Source organism: Capricornis sumatraensis, chromosome 22 (assembly GCF_032405125.1).
Source record: "Capricornis sumatraensis isolate serow.1 chromosome 22, serow.2, whole genome shotgun sequence".
NCBI classification, from domain to species: Eukaryota; Metazoa; Chordata; class Mammalia; order Artiodactyla; family Bovidae; genus Capricornis; species Capricornis sumatraensis.
Window position 1 is genome coordinate 48,634,336 of NC_091090.1, and position 13,225 is coordinate 48,647,560.

The 13,225-nt window shown below is 44.6% G+C and overlaps 1 protein-coding gene across 1 annotated transcript in view; it reads right to left on the minus strand.

Annotated features, from left to right (window-relative positions):
* Positions 1 to 1,485: 1,485 nt before the first annotated feature.
* Positions 1,486 to 13,225, minus strand: part of SYCP2L (synaptonemal complex protein 2 like) — a 56,135-nt gene continuing 44,395 nt past the window's right edge. Inside the window, exons 26-31 of the mRNA XM_068994204.1 lie at positions 9,434 to 9,535; positions 8,306 to 8,412; positions 7,164 to 7,255; positions 6,861 to 6,960; positions 6,697 to 6,755; positions 1,486 to 1,638 (exon numbers count right to left, since the gene is read on the minus strand). Of these exons, the coding sequence (XP_068850305.1) occupies positions 1,584 to 1,638; positions 6,697 to 6,755; positions 6,861 to 6,960; positions 7,164 to 7,255; positions 8,306 to 8,412; positions 9,434 to 9,535 (515 nt within the window). The 3' untranslated portion in view covers positions 1,486 to 1,583. The remainder of the gene's footprint in view (positions 1,639 to 6,696; positions 6,756 to 6,860; positions 6,961 to 7,163; positions 7,256 to 8,305; positions 8,413 to 9,433; positions 9,536 to 13,225) is intronic.

Below are 13,225 nucleotides of genomic sequence, written 5' to 3' on the forward strand. Positions count from 1 at the left end.
CTCAATGGAAAAGACTTTGATGCTGGGAGGGATTGGAGGCAGGAGGAGAAGGGGACGACAGAGGATGAGACGGCTGGATGGCATCACGGACTCAATGGACCTGAGTGTGAGTGAACTCCGGGAGTTGGTGTTGGAAAGAGAGGCCTGGCGTGCTGCGATTCATGGTGTCACAAAGAGTCGGACACAACTGAGCGACTGAACTGAACTGATAAATATCTTGATATATAATTTATATGTGTATATAACATATACACACATATATAACATGCTGCTAAGTCACTTCAGTCGTGTTTGACACTGTTACCCCATAGACGGCAGCCCATCAGGCTTCCCCGTCCTTGTGATTCTCCAGGCAAGAACACTGGAGTGGGTTGCCATTTCCTTCTCCAATGCATGAGTGAAAAGTGAAAGTGAAGTCACTCAGTCGTGTCCGACTCTTAGTGACCCCATGGACTGCAGCCTCCCAGGCTCCTCCATCCATGGGATTTTCCAGGCAAGAGTACTGGAGTGGGATGCCATTGCCTTCTCTGATACACATATATATAACATACACACATATAAATTGTATATAAAGAGACAGAGGGAGATATCATTCAGCAACTGGCTCCCAAAATTGTGGGAGCTGGCCGATGTGAAATCTGAAGGGCTGGCCATCCGACTGGAAACTCAGGCAGGGTTTCTAGGCTGTAATCTTGAAACAGAAATCCCTTCTTTCAGCAACCTGTCTTGACTCTTAAGGTGTTCAACTGATTAGGCGAGGCCCACCCACTTTATGGCGGGTAATCCAGTTTACTCAAAGTCACTGATTTAAATGTTAATCACATCTTAAAAAAAGAAGCTATTAAATAAGTGCTCTGATACTCTTATAGCTTACAACATACTAAAACATAGCTCATTAAAACATTCAAGAAAAATGACAAATTGGGGTTATAAAGACTGCTTTAGGCATATTAAACTATAACTAAGCTATATAACAATTATATAATGTATAATCTGGCCTTCAGTGTACAGTCTTTAACTGCAGTTATCCAATCATGTACTTTATAGATGCCTTAACTTATGTAGGTTTCATTTTTCTAAAATAAACCCAGTCAGCTGTATATACAACTCCACACACCAGACTTTATTAGAGCATTTAGTAATTATCAAAAGATGAATATTTCTCCTCTGCAAAAGCTGGACGTTTTGTTAAAGTTCCAGAGAAACCAGAATATCTGCCAAACAGAAGAATAACTATTTCAAAATACAACACCATTTTCATCTGACCTATTTTCATCCCAAAGTAAGCTCTCCCTTAAAGAGACACGCTAAGTAGTATATATATATACAGATGCTGAGGTATCCCTTCTCCAAGTAACTTGAAGACACTTCTCAAATAAAAATCAATTTTACTTTCAAAAATTGAAAAAAAGAGGGCAACATCACTCCAAGTTGCTAAACATCCTGAACTTCTTATTTTCTGACCAAATTTAAATACCAAAGGTAAACCTTTGTGAACAAATGGACAAACGACCAACATATTACAGTCTGTCCCGACTTGGCAGGTCTCGGGAACTCCGTTTGCTGTGGACGCGCACAGAGCACTAAGGCACGGCCTGTGTGGCTGGAGGCTGCTTTGTCTCCTCCCCGTGGCTCAGGCTGGCAGAAAGGGAGCAGGAGAACAGCAGTTAGTGAAGCCTGAACTGTCCCCCTCCTAGTCCCTAGAACTCAGGGAGCCAACGTGAATGTCACTCCCTGTCATCAGCTACCTCCCTAACTCAGATAATAACTTAGCTCCACAGGGAGCTAAGGCCACCGCACTGGAGGGAACTGCCCAGGGTCAAAATCACTCTCAAAAATCTCTTAAACGTGTGCTGCTTTCAAGACTCACGTGTCGTCTCTCCACAGTCTAATGCATGATTTTCCCCCCTTTGGTGTTGGAGAAAAGACAGCTATTTCTTGGGAGGAGGGCCAGTTAAAGTGGCTGGTCTGGCCTTTGGGAAAATGCCCATTGTTAATAAGCAGACTGAGTGCAGTTGGAGGTTCACAAAACAAGAGGTCGGTGGGACCACATTCTCCCAACCTAAAGCGAACACTAGGGCGCGTGCTCATTGAGAACAGACAGAATCACCTCTGTGATTTATTTCTCAATCTTACAATTTAATTCAGGCATGACAGACATTATTGGTTACCTACCCAACATCTATACTCCCCTTTCTCTTTATTAACAGAACCCCACTTTGCGGGAGGACAGTAACAAGCTCAGTTTAAATCTGCAGCCCCAGATTCCCTCGTAACTAACAAAGCTTCATGTGATTCAGTTCTGGCCAATAATCTGGAGACAAAAGTCTACTGATTCAGCTTCCATGAAAACTATTTCCCTAATTTTTAAAAAAGAAGAGAGACTCTACTGGTACACATCTTTTACCAAATCCTTCACCATCTGCCCCTCCCTGCCTGGAGAGCAGATGTGCTTGGAGGTAGAGCTGCTATTCTGTGACCATGAAACCCAAAGCGAAAGGAAAGATAACAGAGTAGGAAGCAAAAGGAACCCGCATCCCTAACTGGCACTCAGAGCTGCCGTTCCAGCCTTGGATGGGTTTCCCCGATGACTCAGCCAGTGAAGAATCTGCCTGCAAGGCAGGAGACACAGGAGATGCAGGTTTGATCCTTGGGTTGGGAAGATCCCCTGGAGAAGGAAATGGCAACCCACTCCAGTATTCTTGCCCTGGAGAATCCCATGGACAGAGAAGCCTAGGAGGCTATAGTCCATGGGGGTCTCAAAGAGTCAGACATGACTGAGCTCAGCACCAGCCTTGGACAAAATCCCTCTGGGCTACTGCTCACAGGGTTCAAACAAAACCTCTATTTGGTTCAGCTGCTGGAGTCTGATTTCTCTTATACATGACTGACTGTAACACATAATTTAATTCACATTAGATCCAATTCCCCACTAGGGCTGGAATTCTAATATACTTAGCCCAGATTAGGTTTTTATCCATATCCTCTTTTAGTACTATTTTGACTTCGAGATTTTGTTATTTTTGTTTTCCCCAAGTAAAACAGTAACGTTTCCCTGATACTGAAAGTCATTCAAGATACAGTTACAAGGGTATTCACTAAGATTTGTTTGTGATAATTTAAAATAATCTGAATGCTCATCAACAGGAAATCAAATGTGAAAGTATAATAGACCCATAAACTAGAATAGCTACAGTTATTTTAAAAATTAGCAGATCCTTATTACTCACTTGGAAAGAAATCCTACTTCTGTTACTGAGAGAGCAAAGGAAGAACAATGCACATAAAATTTAGTATATCATTTATGTTACTTAAAATATACATACTGAAACTTATCAAGATGTTTGTATATATTCTTATGTAAACATAGAAACATAGCTGAGCACCGAGAAATTGATGCTTTCAAACTGTGGTGTTGGAGAAGACTCTTGAGAGTCCCTTGGACTGCAAGGAGATCCAACCAGTCCATCTTAAAGGAAATCAGTCCTGAATATCCATTGGAAGGACTGATGCTGAAGCTGAAACTCCAATACTTTGGCTACCTGATGCAAAGAACTGACTCAGTGGAAAAGACCCTGATGCTGGGAAAGATTGAAGGCAGGAGGAGAAGGAGACGATAGAGGATGAGATGGCTGGATGGCATCACCAACTCAATGGATGTGAGTTTGAGCAAGCTCCACGAGTTGGTGATGGACAGGGAAGCCTGGCGTGCTGCAGTCCATGGGGTCACAAAGAGTTGGACACGACTGGGTGACTCAACTGAAACAGAAAAAAAATCAAGAAGAATATATACTAAACAGTAAAGAGATAGTTCTCTCTGGATCATAAAAAAGAGCGAAGGTTAGGGAGAGAGGAAAATTCACTTACTTGATAAATGTTATGTTGTTTGAGTTAATTACACGAGTCATTTGTGAAAGCGAAAGTGTTAGTAGCTCAGTTGTGTCCAACTCTTTGCGACCCTATGGACTGGAGCCCACCAGACTGTTGCATGGAATTCTCCAGGCAAAAGTACTGGAATGGGTTGCCATTCCCTGCTCCAGGGGATCGTCCTGACCCAGGGATCAAACCCAGGTCTCCTGCACTGCAGGTGGACTCCTTACCATCTTAGCCACGAGGGAAGCCCAAAGTCATTTATATCTTGCACTAAATCTAAAAAAATACAGAACAGCCTAAGTTAGAAAAGTCAAGTCACCTAAAATGTCACCACACAGAAATAACCATGGTTGACATTTTGATGAGAATCTCCTAGAATCCAGACCTCTCACTACATATGCATGTGCACACATCTTCTCATCCTCTGTAACACCACCCACCCCCTCCTTGCACAATCCTCTCGCCCTCTTCTGCTGGCTTCCTCTCCCTTATCAAACTTCGGCTCCCTGCAGCATCCCGAGGATTCTGTCCTGGAACAACTTCTCTCTGTAACTGGTCCCTAAGTCAACTCATCCGGTCTCATTGTCAGATCCTCCACCACGAGTTTCAGTCTTGCCTATCCGGTTACCCACTTGACAGCTCCATTCAGATGCTGAAACCACAAATCTAATGTACATATCACATCCAGCCTTTAAGATCTAGCCACACCCTTCTCCTTCTCCCTCCACCAATAAAAGCAGAACTTTCCCAGTTTACACATATACACATACACACATACACCACTACCAGCAGTTCCCAAAGTGTGAGCCTTTGGGATGTCTAAGTTTTCAAAGATTCTGTGAGGTCAAAACTATTCTGGTATTACTGTGATGAAAACCAGCACAAAAGTTGCTTCCTTCATTCCTACTGTCTCTACAAACATACAGTGGAGCTTTTCAGAGGCTACCTGACGTGTGGTGTCACGATGGATGGAATTCAGAAGCAGATATGGAGTCCCTTATTAAGGCAGACTGTGTGGATCACAACAAATTGTGGAAAATTCTTAAAGAGATGGGAAAACCAGACCACCTGACTTGCCTCCTGAGAAACCTGTACACAGATCAAGAAGCAACAGTTAGAATTGGACACGGAACAACAGACTGGTTCCAAATAGTAAAAGGAGTACATCAAGTCTGTATATTGTCACCCTGCTTATTTAACTTATATGCAGAGTACATCATGAGAAACGGTGGGCTGGAAGAAGCACAAGCTGGAATCAAGACTGCCGGGAGAAATATCAATAACCTGAGACATGCAGATGACACCACCCTTATGGCAGAAAGTGAAGAAGACCTAAAGAGCCTCTTGATGAAAGTGAAAGAGGAGAGTGAAAAAGCTGGCTTAAAACTAACATTCAGAAAACTAAGATCATGGCATCCAGTCCCATCGCTTCATGGCAAATGGATGGGGAAACAGTGGAAATACTGACAGACTTTATTTTCTTGGGCTTCACAATCACTGCAAATAGTGACTGCAGTTATGAAATAAAAAGATGCTTGCTCCTTGGAAGAAAAGTTATGACCAACCTAGATAGCATATTAAAAAGCAGAGACATTTCTTTGCCAACAAAGGTCCCTCTAGTCAAAGCTATGGTTTTTCCAGTGGTCACGTATGGATGTGAGAGTTGGACTATAAAGAAAGCTGAGTGCTGAAGAATTGATGCTTTTGAACTGTGGTGTTGGAGAAGACTCTTGAGAGTCCCTTGGACTGCAAGGAGATCCAACCAGTCCATTCTGAAGGAGATCAGTCCTGGGTGTTCACTGGAAGGACTGATGCTGAAGCTGAAACTCCAATACTTTGGCCACCTCATGCGAAGAACTGACTCATTTGAAAAGACCCTGATGCTGGGAAAGACTGAAGGCAGGAGAAGAAGGGACAACAGAGGACGAGATGGTAGGATGGCATCACCGAGTCGATGGACATGAGTTGAAGTAAACTCTGAGAGTTGGTGATGGACAGGGAGGCCTGGTGTGCTGCATTCTTTGGGGTCGCAAAGAGTCAGACACAACTGAGCGACCGAACTGATTAAGCCAAACATTAGAGATCTGCAAAAGCATAAAACAACACTAATCTTCTCAAAGTTCTTGTTTTGAAAAGTCTGGTTATTTTTCATAAAAACCTGTTATTTATATCAATAGGCAAACATTTATTACACCTCGGGGGCAACTGAGTCCATGCACCGCAACCACTGAGGCTACGCTCGACAACTACGGAAGCCCGCATGCCTAGAGCCCCTGCTCTGCCACGAGAAAGCCACCGCGATGAGAAGCCTGCCCCCGCAACGAAGAGCAGCTTTCCCTCGCCGCAACCAGAGAAACTTTGCTGCAGCAAAAGACCCAGCGCAGCCAAAAATAAACTACGTAAATAAAATTGAAAAATAAAAAAATGTATACATACACTACGTATATAAGGTGTGTAGAATATATTCTACCAAGTACACAACTGAAAATCAACTGTTCACTCAGAAACCTTGATATTTTTCTCAAAATCTGTTTTAATTTTTAAAAATCTTGCTTAAAAAGAAAACAATGTGTATCCTAAAAGAAAATGAAGTTTGCATGATCCTGCTTATGCTTTTCAAAATGTATATGTCTTGATCAGCATCGTAAGCCATACTCTATGCCCAGGGAGTCCCACAGAAGCGGCTGGTTAGAAAAGACGCAGCTAATTAGCTACCTAAGTAAGGTTTTACCAACATCAATCACTCATGCTTTAGCTAAATACCTCCTACTTCAACGAAGATACTTCTAGGAAAGATACTTCTTTAAAAAAAAATAATAATACCTCTGGAACTGCAGTTCACAGAATGATTTCAGGTCAGCTGACTGCTTCCCCCAAAATTCCTAAAATTGAACAAGAGGTGGGTTGGTTGAAGCGGTTGACAGTATTTCTACACCAGAACACATCTTCTTAAGTCACAGAGAATGTTCCAAACAAAAAGAACTTACCAGAACATTGTCCTCAAGGTGTTGAAGAACCTCGAAATCCTTGTCAAGACTGCTCAGCTCTTGAAGAACAAAACTGTGAAACTGTTCTAGTTTATTCAGTCTGAGAAAAAACAAGAGCAACAAGCTTCACCAGACTGCTGGATGTGACAAAGACATCTCTATTCTTATTGCAGAGATACTCCATATTTTTCTCTAGATGTTTCTTGTTTTAAGAATATACATCTCCTTTCTCTTCTTTCCCCTTGGAAATGTTGTTTTGAGGAATCACAATTCCATAAACTTGCACTGAAACCCAACACTTACCTGCGATGATGTATCTGGTTTAACAGTTCTATCAGGCAATCTGGTACCTCGTTTGCATTTTTTGAATAAAGTGGGCTCCTTCTGTACCTAAGCTAAACCATAACAACAACAAAATGAGCACATCCGGGTTAAACATAACGACATAAATGGGGTGAAGGCTTTGTATTAAAAAGATGTTGCCCGCACATAATATTCACAGAGAACATCATCAGTAAAGTACTGTAATAAGACACCATGCTACACATTTCGTATGTTATTACCTCAGGTTTGATATCAATAAAGGACAATAAGCTAAAATAGGAAACCTTGTATTCATGCCACTGATACACATATTGAATATCACAGACAAATTTCCATTATAAATCAGCTTACATTAGTATTGCAGAAAATAAGACTGGAGATCTTTCAAGTTAGTTCAATGAATATGCGTTAGGGTGAGACCATAAGTACTTTTCTCAAACGTGGTAATAACTCCTTAGGGATTTATAAACAGGGAAATGGAGGGGACGCAAATGGTTTCAAAGTCCTCTTGCAGACAAGGTTCCGTGACAGCCTGCATGTGTGGCGTCTCGAAGATTTGCCCTAGTCAGCTGACCACCCAGCCCACCTGCCTCTCCGCCCCAGACGCCTCTCTCATCCACACGGTCCCCTGGCCCTCCCTTCCTTGTCTATCACTGTGACCAAATTGTTGCTTTCTGCTTGTCCAGTTTTCTGAGACTGCAATCAACAAAAACCAAAGCCTTTCTGTACAGGTCCATCTGGTCCCAGGAGAGCAAATGGACATGAACAGCTGACCTGGTTTAAGCTGGGGTTTTGATTTTGGGTTGTTGGCAGAGAGTCACATTGTGCAGCATGTGGGATCTTAGTTCCTGGACCAGGGATCGAACCCATACCCCCTGCAGCGGAAGCTCAGATTCTTAACCACTGGACCCCCTGGACCACCAGGGAAGTCCCCAGAACAGCTGTCTTATAAATACAAACCACAATTCACAAAGACACTAAATTCAGCAACCACAGCTAGGACAATGTACCTCCCCAGAGACTCGGGCACACCTTCACACAGAAAGGACCACAGTGGTATTAAGGAACCTGTTACTTCACATGCGTAATGAGCTAGCTTTTCCTTTTTACCGGGCCATTACCTCATAGTTTCTTTTCAGTTCTCTAGTGAAGTTTTCAAAAGCAGTGATCATCACAGAACCTTTTAAGTTCTCTGGCGTAACATTTAAGGATGAAGTTGAAATGCTTTCTGCACAAGAAGAATAGAACATTAAGTAAAATTAACAAAGGGCTCAAAGTAGGTGTGCTCAGCCTTCCTGCTGCCCAGAGCATGGAAAGTCCTTTAGAAACTCAGGCATGACCCAGAGAAGACCCGCTGGCTTCTGTGGGTCACGGACTTCCGTGGCTGCAGCAAGACTGACTCCAACCGTGACTGACCAGACCAGCTTGAGCCAAGGGTCCTCAGCCGATGCTTCACGCAGCTTCCCACCAAAACTGTCTGGCAAGGGCTCACTTCAACAAACTTTCCCAGCACCTTAAATCAGAGCAACTGATTGCACCTTAAATCAGAGTATGTCTAAGAAGCAGGCTGAGGTGTTGTTAGAGGGCTCTAGGATAACGTGATGGGTACCACATTCTAGGGACTGGCGTTTAACAGCTTCTGGGTGCCAAGAGGCTTTACAAGGGCTCACAAAGGGTCTGGCACTGTGTGGATCAACTCATTTAATTCTCAGAAAATCCAAGTGAAGCAGGCACTGTTCACGTCCACTTTTCACACAGATCACACAACTGGTAAGTGCTCACACCAACAGCTCCAGGATCGGAATGCAGGGCTGCCCAGCTCTCACCACCCACTTTGGGGGCCTCCAAATTTGCCTTCTTAGAGCCTTTTGTTTCAAAGGATAGGTGTGTTGCTCATCCAGAAGGCCAACCCCACGTATACAGACATTTCAGATCATTCTCCTTCATCTGTGGAGTGGATATTTCTAACACAAACATTTGGCTATACTAAAGCAGATACCTGTAAGTTTAAGAACACTTGGGGCCTGGAAATTGCTACAAAGACTTAAGAGGCAGAAATCAAAACGCCAGGAGGAGATAGTACTTGCTCTTATCTACAGTTTGTGCGACGATTTACTTATGTCTGAAGACAAAGCACTTGGTTTTTTGGTTCCTGTAGCCACTATGATCTTAAAACTCTAGCTGCCTTGTAGTTCACATTGGGAGGCTCAGCGCTCACACATCTGAAACATATGGGTACCCGGCATTACCTGCCAACTCAGCTTCTTCTGCCACCAAGGAAAGGGCCCCTGGTTCACCACCATCTTCCAGCTGTGGCTGTTTCCACTTAGCACCGTGACGGTGGGCTCTGTCTGAAGGCAAGCGGAACACACTGATCATCACACACACACGTCTCCTTGTTCCCAGATTTATCTTGCTCTCTTTTCACCAGCGAATATCTAGTCGTGATGAATGGCAAGTGAAATGTGTTCCCGCCTTGTTACAAATTGCTTATCATTTGGCACGTCGACTAAGGACACGTCTCAAAGCGCTAGGTGTGCTCATGCCTGAGAGAGGACCCGAGCACGCTTTGATGAGCTCAGTGACACGCCAGAGCACTCTCCTTACCAGGATATGGGCTGGCTCAGATGGAAAGCAGTAATGGTTGGCATCAACCAGGGCTTCCGGCTAAAGGGGCAAGGTAGCAAGGTTTCCAGGCCGACTGGCCCTTGGAAGCTGATCGGATCAGCTCAAGGAGGGCACCACCTGCTGGTGACATGAAGCCTCAGCACCGGACTGAGGGCTGTCTCACCCAGGGCCTCACTAGTGTGAGTGATCACATTCTCACTCGGAACCTCAAAGAGCTCACATCCGGCTTCTCTCGCTTTTTTTAAAAAGTGAAGAGCAGAAGCAATACTCTCAACCTGGAGAGGCGCAACTATCTCTTTTCACTGCTCTAAGATTCAGGTGTGTTCCTTTGTTTGAAAAGTATCAGTTCAGTTCAGTCGCTCAGTTGTATCCGACTCCTTGGGACCCCATAGACGGCAGGACACCAGGCTTCTCTGTCCATCACCAACTGCTGGAGCTTGCTCAAACTCGTGTCCATCGAGTCGGATGGGTATTTGCTAGGGAGTTGCACTGTTTCAAGACTAAAATGATTTTTTTTAATCCAGGAAAGAATCCAGACACAGCCAGTCCTCTTCCAGCCTCAAAACAAACAGCTGCTGCTGCTAAGTTGCTTCAGTCATGTCCGACTCTGTGCGACCCCATAGACAGAAGCCCACCAGGCTCCCCTGTCCCCGGGATTCTCCAGGCAAGAACACTGGAGTGGGTTGCCATTTCCTTCTCCAATGCATGAAAGTGAAAAGTGAAAGGGAAGTCACTCAGTCGTGTCCGACTCCTAGCGACCCCATGGACTGCAGCCTACCAGGCTCCTCCATCCATGGGATTTTCCAGGCAAGAGTACTGGAGTGGGGTGCCATTGCCTTCCCAAACAGCACTCAGGCTTAAATCTCACATAGTGCCTACACCCCAGTCAAGACCCAAAGGAACCACTTAGAATTCTAGCTAGCCCCAGTTAGATACCCATGAACAAATACTATGTTTTGTTACATTTCTCTTCTTTCTGCCTGTTTTGCCTCTTCTGGGTTTTTTTTTCCCCCCCTCTCCTGACAACATTTGTAACAATAGCTCAAAGCATGGCCTTGAATGTTCATGCCCCACCCATGGAAAATCAAACCATCTACTGGCATAGATGATATAATAGTTAGCTCCGGTGGAGAGAGGAATCCAGGAACACTGTGTAAATAACGTGATGGTTCCCTAAACAAGCTGCTTGGAATTTGTGAACCTACTCAATGGGGATCATCCCAGAGGCCCACTTCAGTGACATGGAAATAATCTGGCACAAGAGTGTGGAAGGGGCACTCTTATAAATTACTTTACCTGAAATAGAGGAGCGGCTCTTCAGGGAGAACAAGCTCCTCTAGGGAAACCAGCCCACTCCTTAAAGCATGCAGGTCCTAAGTGATGCAGCTGACTCAGCTTTGTTTCCACGGCAACTGCATGCCTCTTTGAACCAGGACTTTTGGACATTCTCATAAAGGGGCTAAAACTATGTACACGCAGCACTTAAAAAATGAACACAGGCAGTAAACACACCGTGGCCGAAACTAAGGTGATCTCGAATGAATGTTGGTTCTCTTGGTGGCTGCTAAAGGAGTATCCACTTGCTTTCGGACACAGGTGTCTTCATCACTGTGAAAGTTGACAGCTTTTGCAATCTGAGGAGCTTCTGAACTTATTTTGGGCACAGGTTGTATGTAGTGAATAATTTGGTGTCCATATTGCATTTATTTACTCATATTTCTGATGGAAACAGTTTCTAGCACCACACAGAACCAACCCTATGATGAATAGCCAAGTTCTCCCAAGTTGAAGCATTAAAAAATATCTTACTCTGAAGTGACACCATGTGGCTATAAATGATAAAGGTCAAGAGCCTTCACTGGGACAAGAAAAGTCATTTTTATCAAAATACCCTTCTTATGGAGGTACTTTCTATAAGGCCGGACCTGGGGGGCCATGATGGGCCGCCCCTCCTCTCCCTCCCGCCTGCGGGGGAAGTCCCTAACGGAAGGAGCCTCCCAGATCCCCGGGACCAATTACAGCACACTTCGCCAGCTAAAGCCGCCCCACCCCAGCCACACAGAAGGACCTGTCAGCCCGCGACGCCTCGGCCTGGCGACCTATTCGAACCCCCGTCCATCTAGCCTGACCATCCCTCGCATCGAATGTATAAAAACCACCCCCAACACGGTCCGGGCACGGACTTCCTCGACCTGCCTCGTTCGGGTCCGGGCACCCTGCCCGAGAGCGCTTTGCCATTAAAAAGCCTGTTAGACACTCTTTTGGTGTCCTGGTCTTTTACCTAACACTTTCCTAATGCCAATTCCTCTGTTTATTCTACCAATGTGTACTATGCTAAGAACCTGAAAAGTTAAAGACCATCTTTATTGTTGAATTTATCAGCCTGATGAAGACCACTGAAAAATCTTTTGTCTGGATGAATGCATTTTGCTTGCCAGTGCAGGAGACTCAAGAGATGCAGGTTTGATCCCTGGTTGGGAAGATCTCCTGGAGGAGGGTATGGCAACCCACTCCAGTATTCTTGCCTGGAAAATCCCATGGACAGAGGAACATGGTGGTCCATGAGGTCGCAAAGAGTCAGACACAACTGAGAACACACACACACACCAATTAATAATAAATACTGATTTGTGAGTATGTACAGATAATTATTCAAACAGAATTCTGCAGAGGTTCATCACTACATGATAGCATTTTCTAAGTTTCTTATTCATTTTCTAAATTTCTTATTCTTACTTTCTAAGTTGTGTTGTTGCCGTTTAGTTGCTAAGCCATGTCTGACTTTGTGACCCCAAGGACTGTAGCCTGCCAGGCTCCTCTGTCCATGTGATTTTCCAGGCAAGAATACTGGAGTGGGTTGCTATTTGCTTCTCCAGGGGATCTTCCTGACTCAGGGTCTCCTGCATTGGAGGCAGATTCTTCACTACTGATCCACCTGGGAAGCCCCTTTCAAAGAAGGTACACGATGAGGGCAAAATGCAAAATCATGAGGAATCAGTCATCCTGTCTGCTCACAGCTCGGGGAGCCCAGCACATCCAAAATTCCAGAGAAAACATTAAAACAACAGCCCATGAGCAAAAAGAGCCAAACACGAGTTTCCTACTGTCTTTCCCCAAAGGACACTGGGTTTTAGAAATCACCTGATTAAGGAGCTTTGTAGAAGTCTGAGCCCAGTGTAAAGACCTGACACGTTGCTGGACAAGGGAAAATATACGACTGGATGCATCCGAGAGGATAACAAGGACTGTCACTTGAGCCACATCAGCGCGTGCTCAGGGCAGCCTAGCTCAGCACCCAGAGAAACCCTCTGAGCTCAAGCTTTCTCCCTCGGGGGAAGGCGAGGGCGTCTGGGCGAGTGCTCACCCCAGGCAAAGAAGACAACTTCTTCCTTGCTCCATCCAGAATCCTGAGG